This window comes from Ostrinia nubilalis, chromosome 1, assembly GCF_963855985.1.
Source record: "Ostrinia nubilalis chromosome 1, ilOstNubi1.1, whole genome shotgun sequence".
Classification (NCBI taxonomy): domain Eukaryota; kingdom Metazoa; phylum Arthropoda; class Insecta; order Lepidoptera; family Crambidae; genus Ostrinia; species Ostrinia nubilalis.
This window is the reverse complement of record NC_087088.1, coordinates 1,719,502-1,746,965: the sequence shown is the minus strand read 5'-3', so window position 1 is coordinate 1,746,965 and position 27,464 is coordinate 1,719,502. Positions and strand designations below refer to the sequence as shown.

The following is a 27,464-nucleotide window of genomic DNA, read 5'->3' as shown; positions in this document are numbered from 1 at the left end:
AAGACAGTGGCACCAACTGGTGAGCGCTAAAGTGGTAGGAGGACTATCGCATTTGCACTCATCAAGATGGCGCCACTGTAGAGTAAGGTCCTGTCACTTGCTAGTAGCGAAGACAGTGGCACCAACTGGTGAGCGCTAAAATGGTAGGAGGACTATCGCATTTGCACTCATCAAGATGGCGCCACTGTAGAGTAAGGTCCTGTCAATCGCCAGAGGTGCCAACTGTTAAGTATAAAAACGATAGCCCTCATTACGCGCAAGCGATAAGGATGGGTAGCTTGGGGTCATTGGACAAAATTCTACGTGCTCACGGACCGGGCTTTATCTCTCATACCTACTTAAACATATCATACACCACGTGGAAGTTCTACGAGCAGAGCGCCGCAGAATACGCGCGCCGGCCGCGAGGTGCTGTTCGACTTCTCCACCGAGTATGACGTCAAGATCACAGACCACTTCCTGGACTATCTCAAACACGTATGTTTCTCTCATATCTGCCTATACACATCATACACCACGTGGAAGTTCTACGAGCAGAGCGCCGACATGAAGCGCATGTGCGACGGGCGCCTTACAGCAACATAATGAGGGCTATCGTTTTAGCGCTCACCAGTTAGCGCCACTGTAGAGTAAGGTCCTGTCACTTGCTAGTAGCGAAGACAGTGGCACCAACTGGTGAGCGCTAAAGTGGTAGGAGGACTATCGCATTTGCACTCATCAAGATGGCGCCACTGTAGAGTAAGATCCTGTCAATCGCCAGGGGTGCCAACTGTTAAGTATAAAAACGATAGCCCTCATTACGCGCAAGCGATAAGGATGGGTAGCTTGGGGTCATTGGACAAAATTCTACGTGCTCACGGACCGGGCTTTATCTCTCAAGCCTACCTATACACATCATACACCACGTGAAAGTTCTACGAGCAGAGCGCCGCCATGACGCGCATGCGCGACGGGCGCCTTACAGCAACAAAATTACGTGCAAGCGATAAGGATGGGTAGCTTGGGGTCATTGGACAAAATTCTACGTGCTCACGGACCGGGCTTTATCTCTCATACCTACTTAAACATATCATACACCACGTGGAAGTTCTACGAGCAGAGCGCCGCCATGACTCGCATGCGCGCCGGCCGCGTGGTGCTGTTCGACTTCTCCACCGAGTATGACGTCAAGATCACAGACCACTTCCTGGACTATCTCAAACACGTATGTGTCTATCACTCATCATATTTTTTTAGACTATCTCAAACACGTATGTTAACCAGTTCTCATCTACAACTAGTGCTAACGCCTAGTAATTTATAAATCTTCTATACTTATAATAAATCTGTAGAGAGGTCAATTCTGTACATGAAATATATTTTCAAAATAACTATCAGGGGGTGATTAGTGATCGATACTGATGCCAAAAATGCAATCAGTAAAATTTTTGTCTGTCTGTCTGTCTGTCTGTCTGTCTGTTCGTCTGTATGTTCCTTATAGAAACAAAAACTACTCGACGGATTTTAACGAAACTTGGTAAAATTATTCTTCATACTCCTGGGCAGGTTATAGTATACTTAGGAATTCCCACGGGAACGGGAATTAGCGGGAAAAAACATTTGTTTAAAAAATCTAAACCGCGTAAGATAGATGAAGGGGGTAAAACGGGATCCACGCGGGCGGCCGCTAGTAAATAAATAATAAGCTTATGAAATCCATTTTGAATTCCTATAGTTAAGAAGTAGGCAAACAACCATACATTTAATTTTAATTAGACTATGATTGTGTTGTAGACCTGGATTTTTATTATTCTGTTAAATGCCCTCAATAGTGTGTATTTAAAGCACATTGGTTTCGCCAATGTCGAGTGTTTAGAGTCGAAAAAAAGCTTTCGTTCAAGGTTTAAAAGGGACGATGGACGACGTATTCATATTTTAATTTTTTTAGATCTCAAACATTGAAGTTTTGTTTCTCTTCAGGAAAACATGCAGATAATAATCAGCGAGCTCGACAAGCAGAATGAACCGTTCGCGAGCTGCGCGCTGCCGCTGCGCGATGCGTTATTGCACACCAACAGGCGCGCTGACATGTCTTTAGCTTTGGTAAGATATTGCTGTAATAACTGTACTTCGACTTCCTGACTATATCATTCAGGTGATCTTTGTATTTACTTTCTTTTTTTAAAGTATATTAAAAAGCATTAGAAAGCAGCGCTGGATGCAGGCCTCTACCAACTGGGCAGCATGGAAAGCATTGGGGGAGGCCTATGTTCACCTGTGGACGTCCTATGGCTGAGATGATGATGATGATTAAAAATGACCGACCGACATCAATGGAGCAGCAAGGTTCCGAGGTGGACGCCGGAAAATGCAGCGTGGGATGTCCACCTGGTGGACCTCATTAAGAAAGGCGCAAGATGCAGGCCTCTATCTACCGGGTGATGTGGAAATCATTGGTGATGAATAGTGATGATTATGATTGCACGAATTACTAATAGCCCCGTTAACTCTTCTAGCTGAGCTATTACAGGCTTGTAAGGACTGGGTTTACCACAATAGTTCAACGGACACTCCCCCCTAGACATGCACTTTTTGATCGAATTGAAAATCGAATCCGTCATAACTCCATACAAAAAAAGGCCTTTCGACTGGTTTGTGATTATAATGTGCACTTTTTCCAGATCCACAGGTTCAAATAGTGTTTCTCGGGTTTCGAGTCGGCTATTCCGACCCTGACACCGTTTTGGCTTTTTGGGCTTTTATAACAACACCTATTGGGTTGCAGGTGGCCGGACCTCACTTGCGTCGTGCACAGGACCCATTAGACTCCGGCGACGAGGTGGGCGTGTTAGACCTGTGGTGCATGTTACGCGTCGATCCCGCGCTGCTGCCCGCCATCAACCGCGCCATCGCTAATGTAAGCATGGTGACGTTACAAGTATTGGCACAGAATAATAATAAGTACCTACTACGTACAGAAGTTTTACTTCGCGAAGGTATTTAAAAAAATGTATGCTCAATGTCATTAACAATATGGTGTAATTTAGCCTGTCTCAAGAGTCAAGCACCATTTTGTTGACAAACGTCAGTGATCGGCACTGCGCCGAAGCTATAGGGCTGACTTCGGTAAAATGATGTGACGTGAGGTGCCAAACTGCGGAAAATGGCGGAGGAAATACATGATTTAGCATGAATTATCATGAACAATATTAACTACTTATTTACCTCTCAGTGTCTTGAGGCAACTTAAAAAGTACATTCTGTGTTTTTATTATTATTTAGGCAGTTAAATACTGCACAGTATTTAGTACACCATTTTCTTTATTTTCTTCCATCATACACAAGAATACGCGTGCGTGAGTCAATGTTCGCTTGTATGTGAGGCCTTGTCGAATAGTATCCTGTAGGTGGGCCATCGTGCGTGTTTTGTTTTCGATGTAAACTCGCGGAGATGAATAGGCCTGGTATTGGTGTAAGAATCACTTCGTTAGCATGAAAACTTTCCGAGATATCGCTTTTTCAAATACATTTTTAGATTTTTTCTTTATAACGCTCTATAGTAACGACTATTCTATGGACTTTCCCTAACACGCCCAGTAATAAACTCCATTGTAACGTCTCACTCAAATATTGTTGTGTGTGTGGCAGTCATAACTCATAATCGGTCAAAACCACTTTTGACTGCAAATATCAGACAAAATTTTTGGTAAAAAACTCACTGACATGGGGGCGCCACCATCGTTCAATTATACACCACTAAATTTTAATCACCGAAAAAAAAATTCTGGGTAATGAGTTATTGATACTGATCCCATTTATGCAAAAAAAAGAGTAAAATAAAGTGACTCAAAATATCCTCCTAAAATTGGTAATTTATTGACACACGCGTCACTAGCACTATTTAAGTACGATAATGTAACACTTATTAGAATTAAAAATGGTCTAAGTTAGCTAAGTATGTAATAATAACACTGGAAGCGTGGTCGAGGCGTGAGCGAGACAGACAGATCGATGCAACGTGCGAGCGCGTACGACTACTCTAGCGAGCAGCGGAGTGACCCAGCTGTGACGCGTAAAATACGGACTAACGAAAATTTAATAAAAAATTTAACTTCATGAAAACCATTTCTTTTTCTTTTGCTTTCAATATTCCACACGTTTCTACCTAATCTGTTAAAATTTTTTCGGTGATAAAAATTTAGTGGTGTATAGTTTCCAACATGGCAAAAATCGGAACCAGCGATCCAATATTGACGGTGACGCCCCCCTGTCAATGTCCCGGGTGGGACAGTTCAGTGTATTGGGTCTATAATCTGAAGGTACCTCCATATGTCTTCATAGTCTACTATTTTAACCTTGTTCTCCAGCCAGGCCCAGCCGACCCGTCAGCTCAGCTAGAGCAGAACTTGATGGACGACGACGACCGCTACAACGAAGACCAGCTGTCCCAGGACCTGGATATGCGGCCGTCCAAGCAGAAGGCCGGGCTCTACGACTTCGAGACTCCCGCGGCTTACAGCGCGAAGAAGAACGACATGTATGATTTGGTAAGATAAAGATTACAGATATTTTTGTCCTCGACATATTTTTATTTTTGTCTTCGTCATATTTTTATTTTTGTCTTCGTCATATTTTTTTTTCTCGGCATATTTTTATTTTTGTCCTCGGCATATTTTTATTGTTGTCCTCGGCATATTTTATTTTTGTCCTCGGCATATTTTTATTTTTGTCTCGGCATATTTTTATTTTTGTTCTTGGCATATTTTTATTTTTGTCCTCGGCATATTTTTATTTTTGTTCTTGGCATATTTTTATTTTTGTCCTCGGCATGTTTTTATTTTTGTCCTCGGCATATTTTTATTTTTGTCCTTGGCATATTTTTATTTTTGTCCTTGGCATATTTTTATTTTTGTCCTCGGCATATTTTTATTTTTGTCCTCGGCATATTTTTATTTTTGTCCTTGTCATATTTTTATTTTTGTCTTCGGCATATTTTTACTATACTAATATCATGAAGAGTTTGTTTGAACGCGCCTATCTCAGAAAGTACTGTTCCGATTTGAAAAATGCTTTTTGTGTTGGATAGCCCATTTATCGAGGAAGGCTTTAGGCTATATAACATCGCTTTACAGCCAATAGAGGCGGATCAATCAACAAATCGGATGTTATAAAATTTATTTTGTATGAATATTAAAAAAATTAAAATGATGATATCAAATTTCTGACTTCACCATACCATTTATATGACCATGTTAACATGGGCTAGTGTCGGCTCATATACCCATTTACCTAACACCCTGTATATTCAAATGCTAGAAAATAACATGTTTATTAAATGAGATGTGTTTGTGGTATGTCCTTTTATGTTCTGATTAACTGATTTGCGGGCCCAATGAAAATTTAACTTTCCCCCGGGACAAACTTGACATTCACTGGTTGGGTTTTTATTGTTGGTCAAGCTATAGATCCTGGCTACACAGGAGTTGCAGCGGTGGGAACGAGAGGTGAGAATAGTCCTGTACATCGTAATGATAACAAAATGTACCTTGATTCAGAATAATGAACCTTATTGTCTTATCATTAGAGTCGTCCGCTGGGACCGCCAGATCGTTGTCGCAGCGTGGGCAGTCAGAGCCACGGGGAGTCTACTAGCAATTCTCCTGTAAGTGCTTAGTAATATGTATTAATAACTAGCTTTTGCCCGCGGCTTCACCCGCGTGAAATTTAGAGTCACAGATCGGCATAAATTATAGCCTATATGTTAATCTGGGTTACAAACAATAATACTGTAAAGTTTCAACAAAATCCGTTCAGTAGTTTTTGCGTGAAAGAGTAACAAACATCCAGACATCATGACATCCAGACATCCAAACTTTCGCATTTATAATATTATATTATATTATATTATATTAGTAGGATTAGTAGGATAATGACATATTTTGAACAATATGAATAATAATTGACAGTGACAGATATTGTTTGTAACATCTTTGCAGGTGACATTGAACACCGAAAATCGTCGTAGTATTTCGGCACAGGCTACAACATCGAACGCCAATCAATTGGTAATATTTGTTTGTTAGTGGTAAATGCTATAATTTCAATAGATCGACTTCAACATATTTTTTCTAACTTCATCACTCATCAAATAGGCGGATAGAGTCTATAGTTTCCAAACAATTATCAAAACATAAATCTCTTGTATGACATCTAAGCTATGTTATTGATTATTATCATCGAAAATATTCGAATGTTGTTCTGTGTTGAACTGTTATTCTGTAAAATACATACATCTATCAATCCATCTTCACTTTAACCTTAGGTTACACCATCTTACTTTAACTTTAACGTCAAAAGTCTGTCAAACTCCACACAAAAACACCGGTTATAGTTACCGTTAAAGTTAAGATGGTGCAACTCAGCCTTAGTGTTTATTTAATTTGTTGCAGCCTCAACAAAACCAAGTCCGAGTGTCTCTACAACGCGAACGCGGACCAGTAGGATTTAAAGATGCAGATGTAAGAGATAGGCTTTCAAATCTTAAAAAAATATTTAAAAACATTTACCTGTCCAATAATGCAGGTAAATAAGGTACTTACTACCAAAACCTAAAATATTAATCACATTATTTTTGATACATACAGTCAACCCAATCCAGAATACTCGTGAATGAAGTGGTATGTATTTTTTAATTATTCACGCAGTTACTAACCGTAGAAAATGTATGATAATTTTTAATGAAAACATATTATTCGTATTCGTATCATTATTCAGTATTTCCATTACATCTAGTCCTTTATTTAGTTAGAGACAGTAAAAGTCATACCTTTACTGATAAATATTATAATTTGTTTCAGCCTGCAAAAATAAAATCGGCGAACGATATGAAACAAGCATTAGATGTAAGTGAAACCTGCCATTATTTTTCTTGTTTGCTATTACATTCTTGAACAGTGTCTTGTATTCCAGCGTTACGCCGTGCATGAAAACATACCGCCTATATCACGACTGGAAAAAATAGAGGATGTAAGATTTTTTTATTTCATGTGCATTTGTCATTATTTGTTTCTAATGCTGAGTTGCACCACCTTATATTAACTGTGACTATAACCATAACCGGTGTTTTTTGTATGGAGTTTAACAGACTTGACATCTGTTAAAGTTAAAGTAAGATGGTGCAGCCCAGCCTAAAATAAAGAGTTCTAAACATTTTAATATTTTCAGGATGCAGCATCTCAAACACATTCTACTGCTAGTTCTTGGGTATGTATATTTTTTAACCTTATTTATATCTGTCTGTATCTTTATATTTCATATTTTTCTCTATTCCATCTACATTTGAATTTATAACTACATATTTCATTACTTTGTAAGAAGAGTTTACATATGTTAAGATATATTTAATGTTTTTATTTTTAATGTTTAGAGAGGCCTAGTCACGAGGCGACAGATTCCGAAATCAAACAAACGAAGCAGCTTTTTTGTGAGTTTTTTAATCGTGATTTTGTATTGTTTTTTACCTCAATATTTCGTTCATTCATTCACAAGTTTCTTTACAGAAAAATGAATGTTCTATGACTAGTTTAGTAAAAAAGGACACTAATTATAATAGTAAGTAATTTTTCGCAAACATTACAATATTTTTATAGCCTGTGGTATAGAGGTGGACTTATCAAGAGTTATGTTCGTTGTATGTGTAAACGTTTATCTCCATTCCTCAATCATAGTAAAAAAATATAAGAGACTAGCTGTGCTAGCAACATCGTACGTGTTAAACCCTTACCACGTAGGATTATGATATGAGTAATAGTTTACGTCTTGTTCTTAAACCTAATAAATAACCATCACAAAATAATTTCACAAGAATCGGCCCAGTTGTTTCCAAAGAGTATGGCAACTAGAACCTGTTCAAGTTGACTGGGCACCTCGCTGGAATACGACTCCTCCCACCCGCATAAGTGTGCGCGGGGAGGGCCCCGCGTTCCCCCCGTTCGTACCATAGCGTCGATGTGACGTCAGTGTCGTCAGGTGCGCAGTTAATTCGACCGGGTTGTAACACTGCGACAAGAGGATTTTGATTTGATTGATGAGGTCTCGTTCATTCCTAATATATCTTTGCAGAGCAATCCAAAGCCATGCAAACGACCCGGCCGACAGTAGACGATCCTCCGGAGCTGAGCAAATGTAAATACTTCCAGCCTTTGTATTTCAATCGATGGAAGGAACGTAAACCAGCGCCTATACTATTTTACAGCTTCCAGGGGGCTAGATGGTTCAAAAAAATTCGTCACCATCGCAAAAAACAGTAAATCTTGGGATAAAGAAAATAAGGTAAAGTTGTTTGAATGGACAACACGCATAAGTTGTAATATTAAGTTAAATTATGATTTAATTTAAAGTTTAGATCACATACATTACACTAGTCTTTATTTCACCTCAATCCATCCAGTATTACCGAAGATAGAGCCTCGAGAAGTTTACGCACCTTTTTAAATTTTCAAAAATTTCCAATATTCGCGCGTGACGTCACAACATGATTTTTCAGCCCCCGCACGTTAACCCATTTACCACTTTTTGTCTTTTTCCAAATAAAATAAAATTTTACCCAACTGACAACTGTTGTTAGTTGTCATCGTTCAATCACATTTCAAACCCAAAAGTAACCATTATTATGCCACCTATTGCCAATTTTGTGCACTATTAAGCCATTTTTACATTTATGTATGCGCTATAGATGCTAAGAGCGGATTATACGAAACTCCACCCCTAATGGAGTAAAACGAGGTCCACGCGTACGAAGTCGCGGATGCGAAAGTTTGGATGTCTGGATGTTTAAAGTAAAGTAAAGTCATGTTTATTTCTCACCAACATAACAGATTATATTATGATATTTATAATAACAAATAATCAGGAAAAATAAAAAGTAAGAATGTTGGACGTTGGTGGGTTGATACCTGAACTAGGAAGATTCTTGTGTCTTAGGTTTGTTACTCTTTCACGCAAAAAGTACTAAACGGATTTTGTTGAAACTGTACAATATTATTGTTTGTAACCCAGATTACCATATAGGCTATAATTTATGCCGATCTGTGACACTGAATTTCACGCGGGTGAGGCCGCAGACATAAGCTAGTCGTGAAATAAATAGGAAAGTTTAAGGATCTGAAACGTGGTCGCTTACTATGGGTCTCATAAGAAGGCTCAAGGTCACCCAAAGGGCGATGGAGCGGGCTATGCTCGGGGTTTCCCTGCGTGATCAAATCAGAAATGAGGAGATCCGCAGGACGCAGAATTGCTAAAATGAAGTGGCAGTGGGCGGGACACATAGCTCGTAGATACGATGGCCATTGGGGCAGAAAATTTCTTGAGTGGCGACCACGGGCTGGAAGACGTAGCGTGGGTAGGCCTCCTACTAGGTGGACCGACGATCTGGTAAAGGTCGCGGGAAGAACCTGAATGCGGGCAGCACAGGACTGTTCATTGTAAAAAACCTATGGAAAACCCAAAGGCCTCTCGCCTTTGTCCAGCAGTGGACGTCATTTGGCTGTAACGACGAAATAGGAAAGAATGTAAAATTATCAAAACTTTCTCTAATGCAGCATTTTTCCAATTTCTCAACGAGCGCGGCAATCACACTTAACTAACAGGCTAACAGAGAGCATAGCGAAATCTATTTAAACACCAATTTTCAAAACTCCCAGAACACTCTCCAGGTAACCACGTTAATTTGTACCAAACGACTGGACTATAATTTAACTGAAATAAAAATTTGGATACCTACATCTTCTCAAAAACAAAAGAAAACTGGTGCTAAAAGGGTTAAGTGACATTTTGACATTTGTAGAGGGGCTTGTAGAAGGGGAGGCTATGGTGCTGAATGTGGATAAACTCGGGTGTCTTAGTAACATTAGGTTGCTAAGCTTGACGATAAAAAGAAAAATATTTTATTCAATGTACATAGTCTGATCATAAGTTCTGTCATATGATAATAACTTTTGAATTTTGAATGAAGGTCTCAAAAACATTTTTTACTGAATTAGAATTAGAAAGAAAAAATATGCGATAGTTCAAATTTTATTGTATGTGTAGTGGACGCATAATGAAGTCCGAACTGCAGTTGTCACGCTGCATTGGTGCGGCTACGCGCCAAAGCATATTTTAGTCGCGATGAAAAATTTTAGTTCATCTTTTCATTAAATGATAGGTGTCTATGACAGACAGCTACACATCACTATCGGTCGATCTCATTCGGTCTGCGCGCGCGTTCACTCTTCCATTCACTGTATCCCCCTCTCGCCTATAGTTCCAAAATACTGTGTCCTATCCATGACATTGACAGTGGGGCGCCACTGTCAATACCGGATCGCTGGTTCCGATTTTGCCATGTTGGAAACCATCTAATTGAACGATGGTAGCGCCCCCCTGTCATTGAGTTTGCTGGGACAGTTCAGCGTAGGTCATCTATATCAGCCACCGAACCGGCTGGCCGGCCGGCACGTTAACTCCAATTTCAATGTAATATAATTTATTGTCTAAAGTACAATAAATTCTCTAAACTAAATAATTTAATGTATTTCTTTAATTAGTTCTGCGTGAACAATAGGTACAATGAAGTTTTAAGTGTAAAAAATCAAAAATAAAAGTAGTTGCCCTCTCACGGATAGGGAGACCTAGTAGTAGTAGCGTTAAAAGCAGTGAAGGCGAGAACCCAAAGAATCCCATGCTTTATAACTGTTTACCCTGGAGGTAGTCTACAGCAGAAACAGGGTGAAATTAAAACCAGACATCGTTCAGAAGTGCGTTCAAAAGACCTGAGATTTTAAAAAAATTCGACGTTTTGTTTAAACAGTTAGCGAAAAAAAAGTGACATGAAAATGAAATACAAAATGATAAGGTATGGTAAATGATAAGTTTTCATCAATGAAGAAGCAGAAGTTCTCATATGTCCTCCATCTAGGCTAGATTCCGTCGTCACTCAACGTTTGACTGCGTGTCTCAAATTTGGGCTTAATTGAGGTATTTTTTGGGTGAGAGGCATAAGAACTAATGCCGTTTTATATCAAAAGTTCATACTTAGAGGTACTCAACCAGGTACAAAGTATTTCCTTGTATGTTAGTCTGCCACTCTTTAGTAAGTCCCGAAATCCCCGCTTCGGCTCCCCTACTAACCATTCTAACCATTGTACACAGATAATATCTTACATGCAGCTTTTCATGTTACTACGTCACATTTTCAAAATCCGCGCGGAAAATCGCTCCAAGCGGAAGAGCGCACTTTGAGCTTGAATATTTCAGTCATTTTTAAAGATATCAAAAAAGTAAAAATACAGTATTCATTCTAATTTTTTGTAGTTTTTATTGGCATCTTCAACAAAAATTGTGCGCCATGTCCATTATGTAATGATTTCTGTGCGTTATAGGCGGTCTATCAGGATTTTTTTTACAAAAGTTTTAGTAGTTTGTTTATCAACGTTATGTAAATTTAAATAACGTCTACTCCTCAACACTTAAGATTCTCAAACTTTTTTTGCTTATAGAAATTTAGGTATAAATTAAAAGTTTCATTCTTTCCCAAAAATATACCTTTAGGGCCTTGGCGGATTACAAGCGGTTGTAAAGCGGAACGGCGACGGCTCCGCGGCGAATACGAAGCGAAAACTCTAGGCAGAAACGTTGCGCATCCGCGGCGTCTCCGCCGCGTCGCCGCTCCGCGTTGAATACGCTTGTAATCCGCCAGTGTGGCAGCTCACTTACACTTACTCTATTAGACATTTGACCATCAAACTTCCAAAAACAATACGTCTGTATGTCCCAGACGTCATCATCAACGGACCGGGACCCGAGCGACGACCACGTCGGCCAGTGCGTGGACATCACGGTGATGTGGCTCGCGCTCAACGAAGAGTGCGCGGCCATGGCGGACGCGCGCGTCACGCGCCTCTACGTGGCGTACACGTTCCTGGGCCGATCCGGCGCCGAGCTCGAGACGCCCGTCAGCCTGCCCAAGCCCCGGAGCTACGTCGACAAGTGCTACTTCCAGTTCAGCAAGAGTGAGTGTCTAGAGACAATGTGGCCGCGCTCTACGTGGCGTACACGTTCCGGGGCCGCTCCGGCGCCGAGCTCGAGACGCCCGTCAGCCTGCCCAAGCCCCGGAGCTACGTCGACAAGTGCTACTTCCAGTTCAGCAAGAGTGAGTGTCTAGAGACAATGTGGCCGCGCTCTACGTGGCCTACACGTTCCGGGGACGCTCCGGCGCCGAGCTCGAGACGCCCGTCAGCCTGCCCAAGCCCCGGAGCTACGTCGACAAGTGCTACTTCCAGTTCAGCAAGAGTGAGTGTCTAGAGACAATGTGGCCGCGCTCTACGTGGCGTACACGTTCCTGGGCCGCTCCGGCGCCGAGCTCGAGACGCCCGTCAGCCTGCCCAAGCCCCGGAGCTACGTCGACAAGTGCTACTTCCAGTTCAGCAAGAGTGAGTGTCTAGAGACAATGTGGCCGCGCTCTACGTGGCGTACACGTTCCTGGGCCGCTCCGGCGCCGAGCTCGAGACGCCCGTCAGCCTGCCCAAGCCCCGGAGCTACGTCGACAAGTGCTACTTCCAGTTCAGCAAGAGTGAGTGTCTAGAGACAATGTGGCCGCGCTCTACGTGGCGTACACGTTCCTGGGCCGCTCCGGCGCACAGTGGTCCCGATTTAATAAAACATGGACATTGATGCTAGAAGCACGAAAATTTTTTTGATGGTTACTGCTATGATAACTAATAAGGCAAAAAAATATTACAATCCTACGACGTCTATTTCGTAGTAAAAAAAAATATATACATATTTTTTGTATGGAAGAAATTACGTTTCTGTCAATTTTTCGAAATTCTTAAACGATGTCAAGATGCCGATCACACATGTTATAAAACAAGTGATTCTGAGTATTTCATGCGAAGATACTTGTCACTTATCTCTGCGTACTTTTGAGTTATCGAGGGTTGAAAAATCGATTTTTTTATATTAAATATTACCACGAAAAATTGCCAAAATTACAATATGGTGTATAAGGGACACCTTTGATAACACATAACAACGACTCGCACTCGCGCGCGCTCGTATGCATCAGCTTTTAATAAAATAAAATAAAAATTTAAGGGAAATCGTTGTATGTATAGGTCTGCTGGCCGTCAAAAAGTAGCTTATACGAGAGGTTGCCCAATTTATAATATGTCCATCATTGATAACTCACACAAATATCATCTCTCTCTGAAGGATAACAAGTTTTTTTTGTTTCCAGAAGCTCTTGATAGGATGGCAGTCCATAAATACTCTCTGAAGCGAGAATGAATCTCAAATTGCGATATTGCCATTTTGACAAATTACATGATGTAACTAGCGCTAACGTTTATCTTCAGGTAGACACAGTTTTAGAGTTCAGTTCAGAGTCTAGCCAATGCGAATTCTGGTGCAAAAATGTCTTTTGGGCTCTGCTGGAAGCAGACCATATCTTTGATATATTGCTTGTAAAATTACGACTTAATGATTTGATAATTACTCAAATCTTCGGAAGACAATTCAATGCCAATACGTTCGTCATTTTAGTCTGAAATTGTCTGGCCGAATTGTAAAAATATAGATTTAAACAATGTTTTTTACCGAGTTAACACAACGCATAGACAACGTTAATACCGAGGAAGACGCTCCAGTTGATGAGACTGAGAAAGTAGATGTGCAACCATCGACTTCTAGTATAAATAAAAAACCTTTTGAAGATTTATTCAAAATTCTTCTTCTGCAGAAGAAGAGGCGCTCTCTAACACTTTTAGATCATTCTGAGGAGGAATTAGTTTACGCTTTATGTGCTAAACTGAAAGATTCTAACAAAACGAAATTAGCGACTACCTATAAATCAAAGAACTGTTCCAAAACCGAAGAACAGTGTGAAATAGTAGACAATCTTTTAACTTAAAACTGTGTCTACCTGAAGATAAACGTTAGCGCTAGTTACATCATGTAATTTGTCAAAATGGCAATATCGCAATTTGAGATTCATTCTCGCTTCAGAGAGTATTTATGGACTTCCATCCTATCAAGAGCTTCTGGAAACAAAAAAAACTTGTTATCCTTCAGAGAGATGATATTTGTGTGAGTTATCAATGATGGACATATTGTAAATTGGGCAACCTCTCGTATAAGCTACTTTTTGACGGCCAGCAGACCTATACATACAACGATTTCCCTTAAATTTTTATTTTATTTTATTAAAAGCTGATGCATACGAGCGCGCGCGAGTGCGAGTCGTTGTTATGTGTCATCAAAGGTGTCCCTTATACACCATATTGTAATTTTGGCAATTTTTCGTGGTAATATTTAATATAAAAAAATCGATTTTTCAACCCTCGATAACTCAAAAGTACGCAGAGATAAGTGACAAGTATCTTCGCATGAAATACTCAGAATCACTTGTTTTATAACATGTGTGATCGGCATTTTGACATCGTTTAAGAATTTCGAAAAATTGACAGAAACGTAATTTCTTCCATACAAAAAATATGTATATATTTTTTTTTACTAAGAAATAGACGTCGTAGGATTGTAATATTTTTTTGCCTTATTAGTTATAATAACAGTAACCATCAAAAAAAATTTCGTGCTTCTAGCATCAATGTCCATGTTTTATTAAATCGGGACCACTGTGCGGCGCCGAGCTCGAGACGCCCGTCAGCCTGCCCAAGCCCCGGAGCTACGTCGACAAGTGCTACTTCCAGTTCAGCAAGAGTAAGCACCCATTTGCCTTAATTTCACTTGCGGAAGGCACCTTAGATTTGGTCATGATATTATGTACTCTAAAGGTCGGAACGCATTCCAGCGGCGTGTCGCTGCGCGACACTGCGCTACACGTCGCTTACACAATGACGCTCGGTATTGCACATGTAGAAGGCACGCTAGGTTGGTCATAAAAGGTTGGAATGCACTGAAGCATCGCGTCGCGCGCTGCGCGGCACTACGCAGCACTGTGAGTTGCTGCGTAGTGCCGCGCAGCACGTTGACTGGAGTGCCGCTAAAGAATGAGGCCCGACTTTAGGAGTCTCAAATGCAGCTACCTTCGTGTTCTCTATTGGCAAGGTTAACTAAGCCAGATGATTTGAAATTTGAGCCGGTACTTGGTACCCCATATCTGGAAGACAGTCATTTCCTTGTCTGCAGCGTCATCAGCTGCCCGAGGATCTCGATAACCTTTATTGACCGATTTCTCTTATCTAAAAGACAGTCACTTCCACCAGTCACTGACTCTTACTCCAACCCCCCAGAGTTCCACCTGACGGACTGCGACCTGCCGCTCCTGGGGCACATGGCCAAGTGCCGCTCCACCAACCGCACTGAGCACAGCTCTAAGGACTGCGTCATCTTCAGCGTCATTAGCGAACCGCCCGAAGATCCGCGGCTACCTTTAGTGACCGATCATCATCACCATCATCATTTCAGCCATAGGACGCAGTGGCGGCGTAGCATGGGTTGGTACCCGGGGCGATCACCCCCCCCCCCCCCCCCCCCCCCCACCCCCGTCACAAGTCCTATGGCACCCCCTGGTACCTTCCCAGGATTTTGGAATTACTTACCGATTCGAAGATTGAAAGAAAATCACACCCCCCACCCCCCCGTATCATGACATAGACCGCAGATTTGCCATGCAAATGTGCCAGTGAGTACTAATCAGCGCGACTTGTGTCACCCCCTGATGCTTGGCACCCGGGGCGGACCGCCCCCACCGCCCCCCCCTTACGCCGCTACTGATAGGACGTCCACTGCTAAACATAGGCCACCTCCAATGCTTTCCACGTTGGTCGATTGGTAGCGGTCTGCGTCCAGCGCTTCCCTGCTACCTTTACGATGTCGTCGGTCCACCTTGTAGGTGGACGTCCCACGCTGCGTTTTCCGGTACGTACGATTCCGGTCCGGTACGTACGACCGATACACCATATCTAAAAGACAGCCACTTCCACCAGTCCCAACTTTTGCTCCAATCCCCCAAAATTCAACCTGACACTACAGCCTCATTAGCGAGCCGCCCGCGACGATCTTTAGTAACCGATACCCCATATCTAAAAGGTTCCCCATTTCAAGAACAGTGTGCCTACCATTTACGTACGTAGAGATTTTTGACGTACTCGCTAGCGAGCACACCTAACGTAAAGTCATGGTAAGCACACTGAGCCTCTTCCACCAGTCACTAACTGACTCTTGCCCCCCCAGAGTTCCACCTGACGGACTGCGACCTGCCGCTGCTGGGGCACATGGCCAAGTGCCGCTCCACCAACCGCACCGAGCACAGCTCTAAAGACTGCGTCATCTTCAGCGTCATCAGCGAGCCGCCTGAAGACCCACTGGGCTTGGACAACTGTGAGGATATTGGGTGAGAAATCATATTAAATTTCAACTACTCTAAACCATTACATAACTGTCAGATTTGTTTGCAATCTTAAACGTAACGTAACTTGAAAATAGCTGCCTGTATCCGTACGGATAAAGTGAGAATCCCGTGACATAGGAATATGATTTGTTATTATTTTGCTACAGGTAAGACCTTTTGCTCAATAACTGGAGTAATTATTACTACACCACAACGTTCGAAGTCGAATTCAAAGTCAGTCAGAGCTTAAATTCTTCATCTTCGGTTCATAAATCTGTACCTGATTGGTAATGCTTAAAAGTGACTTGTGAGAAAACGTCGTTCTGTAATGCCGTGCTCTATTCTAATTTACGATGCCACATCAAATTGCTACTCACGTTTAATCTTGAAGCCTCTTTATCAATGCTGTTTGTGGCAACTTCGTCGGGATCATCTTCTTCGTCAGGGTCACCAATTTGTGCCATGTTGGGGGACCGTATAAATGAGACACGGGTTGTAGTTAGTCTCTGATATTAATCTGTTTATTAATGTGAACTGCGTGACTATTTATACGATATAGATTAAAGGTAAATGACGTCACAGCATCAGCACTATACGTGATAAATGTGCTGACACTGTGAACGTGATTAAGATAAGATATGAAGAGATTTGGTATTGTGCATACCGGCACAGTACTCCCCCCCTTTAAATAAGAAAAAATAAAATAATGCGCTAACTACAATAACATACATAAATTATCTACGTTAATACAGGTTCAATGTTCAATTCAATCAATCTCTACATACTTACATACAAGAAATAAAAATAATGTGCTAATTACTTATTACAAATTACAATAACTATCTACGTTATGCAAATCATGTGGAGAAAAATAGTGAAATGTTTATAAAGATGAGAATGTAACAAAATATAACCACTGGCTTCTTCCTTATCTGGCGTTTTCACAGTCGTGGGTTGCCCTCGCGCTTTACGCGATGGGTGCGCTGTAGTCACAGCGTTCATGCCTTGTGTCCTTGCACATTTCATAAGCGTTATCGGCTTCTGAAGACCAAAGGATAGGCGAATTATCATTCTTGAAATATTCATTATGAATACTTTGATACGCGGCTGCGTAATTTTCTCAATTCCTTAACTGTGTTTCAAAATTCATCGATTGCTTTGTATTTCTGCTCTGTTGGGCGATTCCTTGGCTCGTTATCGGATAACCTAAGAAATTATTCGCTCTGGAGGGACTCACACTTTTCTAAATGATTGAATTCCCAAGTTAAGAGTCAGCGTTTTCTCACCGTAAGTGTTTATCTTTGAACCATTCGTGGTATATAACATATTGCTCATTTAGCATTGTTGCTTATCACTTTTACATTGCTCCCGTAACGATTAAAAAACCTCATACCACTTTTTCAGTCGGTAAAAATAAGGCGGTTAGACGGGTAGATAGCACAGAAGCCGTGCTGGCTGTGCGATTTTTAGTTTCCTTGGTTCGTTTGTTTCCAATCACATGATTTTTCACATTTTTCTGCATACGTTGATACATATTATAATAACAAAATCTTCTTACTTGACTAGGCGACCTTGGCCTGTAACTGCTGCGTCGCAAAATTTTCACGGTCATGGCACAATCATTATTTCAATTGCACATGTTATAGCTGTGTTAGCACATTTTCTATTGTTTGGTCTTGAATTTTGCTGATGTTGTAGTTGACTGTTGAACTGCTGAGACTTCATTATTTTTGCATTCTCTAATATTAGCGATTTGAATCTTTTGAATTGCCAAAATTGATTCCAGCTGCACAGACGAGGTTGGTCCTTCCAGAATTCGGGAATACGGACGTGACAGGGGTACTGGCAGCGACTTCTCGTAGTGTTGTGTTGCACGATTTGCACGGAGTTGACATGATGACGGTGATTGTATGTTGGTGACGTCACGGATTTGCTCTGCTCAATCGGGTAACCAATTTGATTCCATGTTAGATGGTGAAAGCTGGCGGAGGCTGATGCCGAAGATGGTGGTGATGGAGGTTACGTCTCACATCACGTTGATTTGGTACTTTATCTTCGTCGTCGTACGTCGGCTTCGTCTGCTTCGTTGGGGTCAGCAATTTGTGTCATCTTCGTCGGGTTCATCTTCTTCGTCGGGGTCACCAATTTGTGCCATGTTGGGGGACCGTATAAATGAGACACGGGTTGTAGTTAGTCTCTGATATTAATCTGTTTATTAATGTGAACTGCGTGACTATTTATACGATATAGATTAAAGGTAAATGACGTCACAGCATCAGCACTATACGTGATAAATGTGCTGACACTGTGAACGTGATTAAGATAAGATATGAAGAGATTTGGTATTGTGCATACCGGCACACTGTTCGTTCGTTCGTTTCAGCCGAAAGACGTCCACTGCTGGACAAAGGCCTCCCACAAGGTTTTCCACAACGACCGCTCCTGCGCCGCCCGCATCCAGTCACCTTCCGCGACCTTCACCAGTAGGTCTAAGATGCGCGCCGCAATAAGCGGTTATCACGCCATTTTATCGATTTTTCCCATACATTTTGACGTCGATAAAAGTTATCACGGCGCGCATCTTAGGCCTACAGATCGTCGTTGTCAATGCTGACCAATATTTAAATGCTTTGTCGTCAGCTACGCGTACCTATACCTGGGCGACCTGCTGGCATACAGCTCCGGCAACGACAGCTACATCGAGGTGGTGCCGGTGCAAGGCGCGCTGCCCGGCGAGGCCGTCTGCGGCGTGCTCGCCGTCAAGGTAAACATCGAAACACGTTAACCCTTGATAAGGTCCGGTTTCTGCCAAGGGCGGAGGGGAGAAATGTTTTGAACAACCAATCAGATGTCATTCAGATTGAATAAAATTGACAGATTTAAATCTGATTGGTTATTCAGAACATATCTCCGCACCGCCTTGGTGGAAACCGGGTCTAATGGCTGGTTTACACGTATTAAGTAGTTAAGTAGGTAACTTTTTAACTTAATTTTAAGTGATCAACTTGCGTCAAGCTCATGTTTACTATGAAACTGTTTGTCAAAATGTGTCAAGTGACAAGCCCCGCCCACCAACTTGACGTAAAAATCAAGCAAAAATTTTGTTACCTATTTAACTACTTAAGAGCCATTTCACAAAAATATTCCGCGCGAATTTAGGTAAAAGCTGTCAACGCAACGTCAAAAGAGTAAAAAGAACGCTGAAATGGACAAAAAAATCTTGAGCCGTGACCGTATTAAGACTTGATTTAAGTTATTAATTTTAAGGTAGAATGAGGTATTCAAACTTGATAAATTAATTTAAATTTTTAATAGAGTTTATTAAGTCTTTTATAAATATTTCGATTCATAATGAAACACGAATAGGCTTAGATTAATAAAGCCTAAATAGATAGTCAGTTCACGAAAGGTGAGGCAGTTTTTAGGGAGCCGGAACGGCTCACCCGTAAACGTCACATGAACTGTCAAAGTGAAAAATTGGTAAACACGTCCGACGAATTTTAATTAATTAAAACGGTTTGTGCTGTGAAAGGGTGTCTAAAATACATCAGAAAAACGAAAGAAAGTGACCAGTGTTACATTTCATAAGTAAGTACTACAATTCAACGTGTATTTTGCTTGAATTTGGCTTTCAAAAATTAAATACGGGAATGATACCAGTAACAAAAAAATTTATTTCCCAATTGTTCGCCGTACAAATACACTTCCTTTTTTATGAAATCGAGACTTTTAAGTCGATTTATCTTATTGTAATTAGGTAGGTACTTTGAATTAAATAAATAAGTAAGTACATGATGCGTTTTGTTTTTGTTAATTATAAAATAATTTAAAACGTATTAAAAAATTCCCTACTTTCGGGAAAATCGCCTTCACTGTCTACACTCCCCAACAAAATTGACACTAATGACATAAGATTTTTGCCTCACTCTTGACGAAGCGTTTGTATGAAGACTATCCATCTAGGTTTTATTAATCTAAGCGAATAGGTATAATATGTAAAATATATATTAAGTACAAAATAAAGACAGTCACATAGTGAAAAAAAATTCTGCCACCTTACAGCTCCATCATCAGACCCTGGATACGAAATATTCGTCAAGGCGAATCACACAAGCCCAAACTCCATAGGGTTCTATTGTTTTGTTACGGAGGTGGCCATTGCATCTCCTCCAGATCCATTATCAGACAGAGCTAAGAAATAAATAAATAAATAAATATTATTATAAGTAAACAAATAACTAAAATAATTCATCTTACTATCTTACTTCTTACTAGTCTTACTAATATTATAAATACGAAAGTTTGTGTGGATGTCTGGATGTTTGTTACACTGTCACGCAAAAACTACTGAACAGATTTTGATTAAACTTTACAGTACAGTACAGCAGTACTAGGCAGTCTGTGTTCAACTATCACTCGGGTTGGACGTTCCTATCGCAAGACCTTTGGTTCACTCAGTTCCGATACGACTCTAGTGCTGTGTGTAATTATTTTCGTGAATACACTGAGTTTATTAATTTCTACGAGTGGATTTCATTTTGCCTGAGACCTACGCCATGAACCCTGAACCAGAAGACCCTGTCGCCAGCGACAGCGACGCTCATCCATCCCTGGCGTCGACCAGAATAGCAATGGTCTATCTATAATTTATGACGATCTGTGACAAACTAAATTTCAAGCGGGTGAAGCCGCGGGCAATACTACATATTTCATACTAGCTTTTTGCCCGCGACTTCTTCTGCGATGAAGTGGAAAATGGTTCTAATAGAATTAAAATATTCTAAGAAAATTAGTTTTGTTAAATGATTATATTTTTTGATATAAAATCTACAAATTATTGTTTAAATATTTGAATACTTACAAAATTATGAGATCTTTCTAAAACAAAATTAAAACACTACACCTGCCGCAGATTTCTTTGTAAACAATGTTTTTTTGTTTTTCCTTCAGGTGCTAAAATCACCAGGCTATTGTGTGCGCATACTCTGGAGTATTCCACATACATGGTCGTCGGAGAAGCATAGATTTCCATTAAGTCTACTCCCGCTACCATAATATGGAACTCTGCTAAAACTCGTGAGGACGCCAACACTTGCTTTTGTATCGAAAATTAGTATGAGCAGCTGCGCACGCGGTTGCCCGTTGCAGGCTCTATGCAACCACACTATTTTAAACCGTGGTCCCTAAGCATGAGATGGGAAACTGCACTCTCTTGAATTCTCTTGAATTTGATGGTGTTAGGGGAATCCTAGGAATGAATACAGACTTTCCAATGGAATCTCCTCATCAATATTGCGAAATTGCGAGTTGCAATGCAATGTTACGTTTTCACTTGTTATTTTATGTAATCTGACCTCGATTTTTCAAACACGTGTCAAAATAAAAAAATAATTTAAATCAAAAGTACTAAGGAATATTTCATTGATATCAACTCAGAAACAAGCACAGAACTAAAGGGAAATGTGACAAGGGATAAATTGGAACATATTGCTTGTGAAAGCAATTTAATTTAAGCAAAGCAAGCGACGTCATTATGTAAACAGTTTATATTGCTTGCATAGTACTTAAGATTATTCGAACGTTGAATACTGATACCGCAGTGGATAATGAGCACATAATTTGATTTCTTTGTGTGTGTGAATTTCTAGTACGACACTGAGTTTCGAAGTCAGCGCATTACTTAGCATCTCTCTATATTTCTATGGAACCAAGTTATCTCCAAAATAACATTCCACACCTTTTTAACCTAGTCAGGTAATAATTTTAATAAAATACGAAGCACGTCATCTATCCATAGGATATATTATGTATATTTTAGAAGTTAATAAATTATGCATAAAATATAAACACTTTAGAAGTTTAGTTAAATCGTAGAATTTCTGAAAAAAGGTACTAAAATCGTACTGAAAAAAAAGTATTAATATGTTATCTAATTTATTTATTAAACGTCGATGCTAGCATAATGGTTATACTTTTTTATAATTTATTTATTAAATTAAATACATGCTACCTACATATTATACATAGTTACACCCAGATCCGTCAAAGAAATTAAAATTCATCATTTCAATTTCTGCTCGGCCGGCCGACTCGAAACAGCCTCTCGGCATAGTATCAAATGTATTTAGTCGCCCTACAAATCACCGCTTTACGACACGAACGCACGTAAACGTCACGGCGGGAAAAATGACACAGGTCCTGCCTTGACGGGCGCTCGCGCCATACTAATCGATGTCGGCTTGCGCATTGTAATTTATACTGATATTCACATCAATATTTTGACAAAGTGGTTACTAATATGTAAACAATAACTGTAGAAATCAATTCTACAATGAATATTCTTTATTTTGGGATACTTTTATTGCAGTTATTGCTGTGTTTTTAAACCAAAAACCACGATCAAAATGTGACGTTAATCTTCAAATTTGCCAAATTATTTTTAGATTTTACTCAATAATGGTAATGAAATTCAAGAAACTATTTCATTAATGGACTACAAGAATATATGTCCGATGATTACTTTATATTTTTAAGCTTATTATATGAGCATAAATAATAGATACAGGACTTTGAAAATGAGTCTGCGGCAATTTTTCCGTAAAATGGTTGTGGGAGATGGGGCACTGTGAATTAAGCAAAAGAGTTTTAGTAAATCCGTTTCATTAATGGTCAATACCAAGGATTGACCTATCTTTCGCAGTTATTAAATAATCTCTGGGTGTTGCTTAAGATAGTAATTCATGCTTCCAAAATCTTAGAAATTCGCACGAAAATGTAAAATGGCTCTTAACACGTAAATCGGCCTTAAGGTTAAGCAAGTCTAGTTTTTGCACTTTATTCTCACTTAGCACCCGTGCGAAGTCGGGGCAGGTTGCTAGTATTGTGTAAGATGCTCAAATAACTGTATTTCATCAGGTGGACGGCTTGGACGTGCTCCGCCGGTGCGCACTGATGGCCGTCTCGCAGACTCGGGACCTATCTGCTTACTGAGTGAGTATTCAGATTAATTGCCTTGATCTACATTATTTTCTTACCTTATGTTAAATGACTTCACTAGCATATGTGTAGGATATACAGGGTGATTTTGGTAACAGTATCCAAATATTTTTAATAAGCTCTATAGAACCATTTAACAATACAACTTTATCTTAAAAAGGTAAAAAAATCACAGATTTTTTTGACCTTTTTTTATCGATAAAAATAGGTCTAGTTTCACCTATTTTCATATGTGCACTTTATCAAGACTCACACCGTATTGTTTTTTTTACGTAAATCGATTAATTACTGATACTGAGTCGTTTCTAAAAATTTGGATACCGATAACAAAATCACCCTGTATGATATGTCTAGGCATAGGCCCCGCCAACAAAAACTGCCTAACCTCAAGAAACACCTTCAAGAACTATACCTACTATAACAGAGACATAATCCTTTCTACCCCATTTAAAATGTATTTCCTAACTCCTACCACCTTCCTTCCTTTCAGAATCCGCATCCAAGACTGCCAAGAGTATTAAAAGCCGCATAAAAGTAAAACGTATCGTTCTCTTTATAAATTATCTGTAAGAATAATGTATTTATTAAATTATTATTAAACTTCAACAATAGAAAGCAGTCTTTAATCATCAAGCTAGAAATAAACCAAATATTTTCGTATTGATCGATATGAGAATAAATAAAAACTCAAGTATGAAAATGTCTCAAAGAGACTGAAATTATTTTCCTAGCGTACAGTGCGACAATAACTATTCGCTACCAGGTTTGAAATTGTGTCATCAAGAAAGAAATGAACCAAGTATTTTCTTATTAATCGATATGAAAATAAAATATTTCTTAAAATGTCTGAAAGATACTGAAAATATTTTGCCAGCGTTCAGCTTTAATAATTGTCGCTACCAGGTTCATATTTGTGTCTTTAGTCATCAAGCAAGATAAACCAATTATTTTCTTATTGATCGATATGAGAATAGTGATCTTTTTACAAACATGTAAATGTCTGAAAGATACTCAAAATATTTTGCCAGCGTTCAGCGACAATAATTGGCTACCAGTTTCCAAGTTGTGTCTTTAGTCTTAAAGCAAGAAATAAATCAATTATTTTCTTATTAATATGACAATATTGAACTTTTTACAAGCATGAAAATGTCTGAAAGAGACTGAAAATATTTGCCAGCGTTCAGCGACAATAACCGTCGCTACAGGTTCAAAGTTGTCTCCCATAAAGCCGCGCGTCTAGTAACTCTATCAGTCGTCCGCCAGTACCGCGCGCGTTCCCGCCCGAGCACCGCGTCCGGGCTTCGCTGCTCCATAACCGTACCCGCCGAGTACCAGCCGCGTACCCGTAGAGTACCATCCGTACCCGTGTGTACCCCAGTGATAACCGCCTAACACGCGTGCACATTGTTTACATTCAGTGCGTGCACACAACACAGTGTAAACTCGAACTAAAGTTACCCGTAAAAAAGTTTTAAAAGATGTACAGTTTCAATAATGCGATTATTTAACCATGAAATTAATGCGACACATTAAATGTAACTGCACCAAATATTCAAACCAATGCACACTGTACAGTTGAAACATATTTTCAGTTATAGAATTAGTGTTTGTGTTTCCTATTCCTTATTTTGTGATATTAAAATCTCTACTCAATTTGTCAACATTCGCAGATTCGCATGTCTGTTTACCCAAATTGTTCAAGATTCAAAGTCCTGGGATTATTTAGTGGCACGCTTCAGCACTTCAGTAAGCTGTTACGTCCGAAGTCTAGTCTTCAAGAGAAGATTAATCGGTTAATCAATCTACCGACTGCATAGGCGCTAGGCGTCCTTGCCCCACTACGGTGTCAGAGACGCGACGCTTTTAGACCTGCCTATCCGGCTTTGACTCGCACACTTTCTTCGAGATCAATCACTCAAATACAACCCTTACTATCCTTATATTAAGACGCTTGATAGATGCACAGATAAATCTGTCACGTCTAATCCCAGCAGACTTTCCCGAGTTAAAAATTGCGGGATTACCGACCGTAATCATCGGGGATAAAGCTGACGTCGCATGAAGCGATAAGCTTGTCGATTTGTAAACACAGAGGAACGCGGACCTGATTGGGGCTCTGCACTGACATTTGGGTTGCTGAAGACTTTCGATTCAGTTTTATTCAGATCAGTTGCATCTAATAAAAACGTTGCATCATCTAGCGCAACTTCTCTGAACTCTTTCGAATACTCTATTTATGCCTGAGTTATATTATTTCCGAGCATTTTTTGTAATGGGTCAATGTACCCGATTTTGTGAAAGACTCAAAAAATCTCGTTTCAGTAATTTTTTGGAGAAAGCTTTTTCATTGCTTGTTTCTCTCGGTATGTGAGGTACGATCTATAGTTGAGTACGATTTAATTTTGATGTCTGATAGCGAATTGCATAAATCTTGAAATTATGCGTTCGATTGTCCGTACATTACGCTCGCATGAGTTATGGCTACAACGCCATCGCAGTCTATTTCAGATCCCATTCAAATGCTCTCGAGACTAAACTGTTTCGTAAACTCATATTGCGTGTGTTTATTTACACGCTGTTGCGTTTAATCATCTTCCAGTTGTTCCAGTTTTATAGATTTTGTAATCCATTATATAAAAATATTGTTTTGACTTGTTTCTGATTTTCATTTTAAGGACAAAACTTCAGGGCAAAGACATTAATTACAACCAACTATGGAATGGACTGTCATGTGCGCTATGTCCGGACCAATACGACCTTTCATTCTTTAAAGAAGAGAACGTACTTATACCTTAAAGGCCGGCAACGCACCTGTGACTTCCCGGGGCTGCGGGTGTCTATGGGCGGCGGTAATCACTTATCAGGTGACCCGTCTGCTCGTTTGCCTCCTGTTTCATAAAAAATGGTTTAACATAGATGGTAAATTGGTTATTTCTTTCATCTAAGACCTAGTGTCAACTTCTGCACCCATCTCTCTGGTCTACTTATGGTTGTACGTACGGGATTCTTTCATCAAACGTCTTGACAATAGTCCCGATCCCGAAGTGGTTCACTGAGCTAGTGATTCACGCCTTCAATTTATCTCGACTACGTGACATTTACAGCTGCAGTGCTTGTCACGGTTGATTCTGATTTATCGATGTTATTGACTTCAAATCGCCGGTACCTGTCTAATCGTATATTTGATTGATGCAACTATATCATCATTATTTACTTCAGGATTATGCAAATTAGTGCTAGAAGCTCTGCTTAATTGCAGAAATAGTTCAGTAACGGATTTATGAACAAATGCCATAGTTTAATCATCATAACCGCTTTGCCCAAATGTCATAGTGAGTCAACGTAACGTAGTATTTACAGAAGCCGCTCGTAGGTGGCTCTATTTATAATCCTAGCTATTTCAAGTTCATGCACTTACTGAATACTTTGTATCTCGACTATGACACTTCTGAATTCTTCGGCCCTTTGTTACAATGTTTTAAATTAAATTCTCGCATAATTTGGGAGTCAAATAATCATGTCTGTTTTGTGTCCTAAAATTCTTCTTCTTTATTGAATATTTTTAGTATCTCTCTCTCTTGATTCTTTTAGTGTACATTTCACTACATGATGCATTATGTTATTTTGAATATTTTGAGTCAAAACTATTTTGCACAACTTTCGACGGCCTTACAAAAATATTCACAGTCCGAGGACATTGATCATCATTCATCAATTACTCGCACGTTTCTGACGTCCGTATATTTGGTACAACTGTAAATATTTCACATTATCTTCAAGAAACTGTGAATGTCATATTTTATAAAGTCATAATGTCTATAACGCTCACATAAAATGTAATTTACAGCTAGTTTTAGATAATCATTTATCCGTCATAAAATCTATAACCTAATTTTTTGGTTATCTGGCGTTGTTTTGCAGTTAATGTCTTGAAGAAATTCCGTTTCCTAAATGATTGTGATGAGCTAAATATTTTTCCGTAAAGTTTATTTATTCGTGATGTTTCTTTTCGTGTTATTCCACTATCCTCCGTAGTCTTATTGGCAGTCATCTTATTTGCTATTAAGCTCCGTCTAGCTTTTCATGTCAATGTAGCGGA

At 39.8% G+C, this 27,464-nt stretch overlaps 2 protein-coding genes across 2 annotated transcripts in view; one reads left to right on the top strand and one right to left on the bottom strand.

Annotated features, from left to right (window-relative positions):
* The window catches only part of LOC135078003 (14 kDa phosphohistidine phosphatase-like), a 516,815-nt gene that overhangs the window by 420,085 nt on the left and 69,266 nt on the right, over nucleotides 1-27,464 (bottom strand). The window lies entirely within an intron of this gene.
* LOC135076964 (uncharacterized) lies at nucleotides 1,109-13,408 on the top strand. The gene is made up of 19 exons (XM_063971498.1): nucleotides 1,109-1,204; nucleotides 1,960-2,082; nucleotides 2,765-2,896; nucleotides 4,347-4,526; nucleotides 5,564-5,641; nucleotides 5,976-6,044; nucleotides 6,429-6,497; nucleotides 6,624-6,656; nucleotides 6,837-6,881; nucleotides 6,949-7,005; nucleotides 7,204-7,242; nucleotides 7,406-7,462; nucleotides 7,539-7,590; nucleotides 8,101-8,163; nucleotides 8,234-8,310; nucleotides 11,795-12,029; nucleotides 12,184-12,309; nucleotides 12,464-12,589; nucleotides 13,374-13,408. The coding sequence occupies exons 1-19, from the start codon at nucleotides 1,109-1,111 to the stop codon at nucleotides 13,406-13,408; spliced, it is 1,692 nt and encodes a 563-aa protein (XP_063827568.1).

Coding starts and splice junctions, on each gene's coding strand:
- LOC135076964 (XM_063971498.1), top strand. CDS start 1,109: ATGACTCGCATGCGCGCCGGCCGCGTGGTGCTGTTCGACTTCTCCACC. Junction 6,498..6,623: donor TAGGATTTAAAGATGCAGAT/GTAAGAGATAGG, acceptor TGATACATACAG/TCAACCCAATCCAGAATACT. Junction 7,243..7,405: donor ATTCTACTGCTAGTTCTTGG/GTATGTATATTT, acceptor TTTAATGTTTAG/AGAGGCCTAGTCACGAGGCG.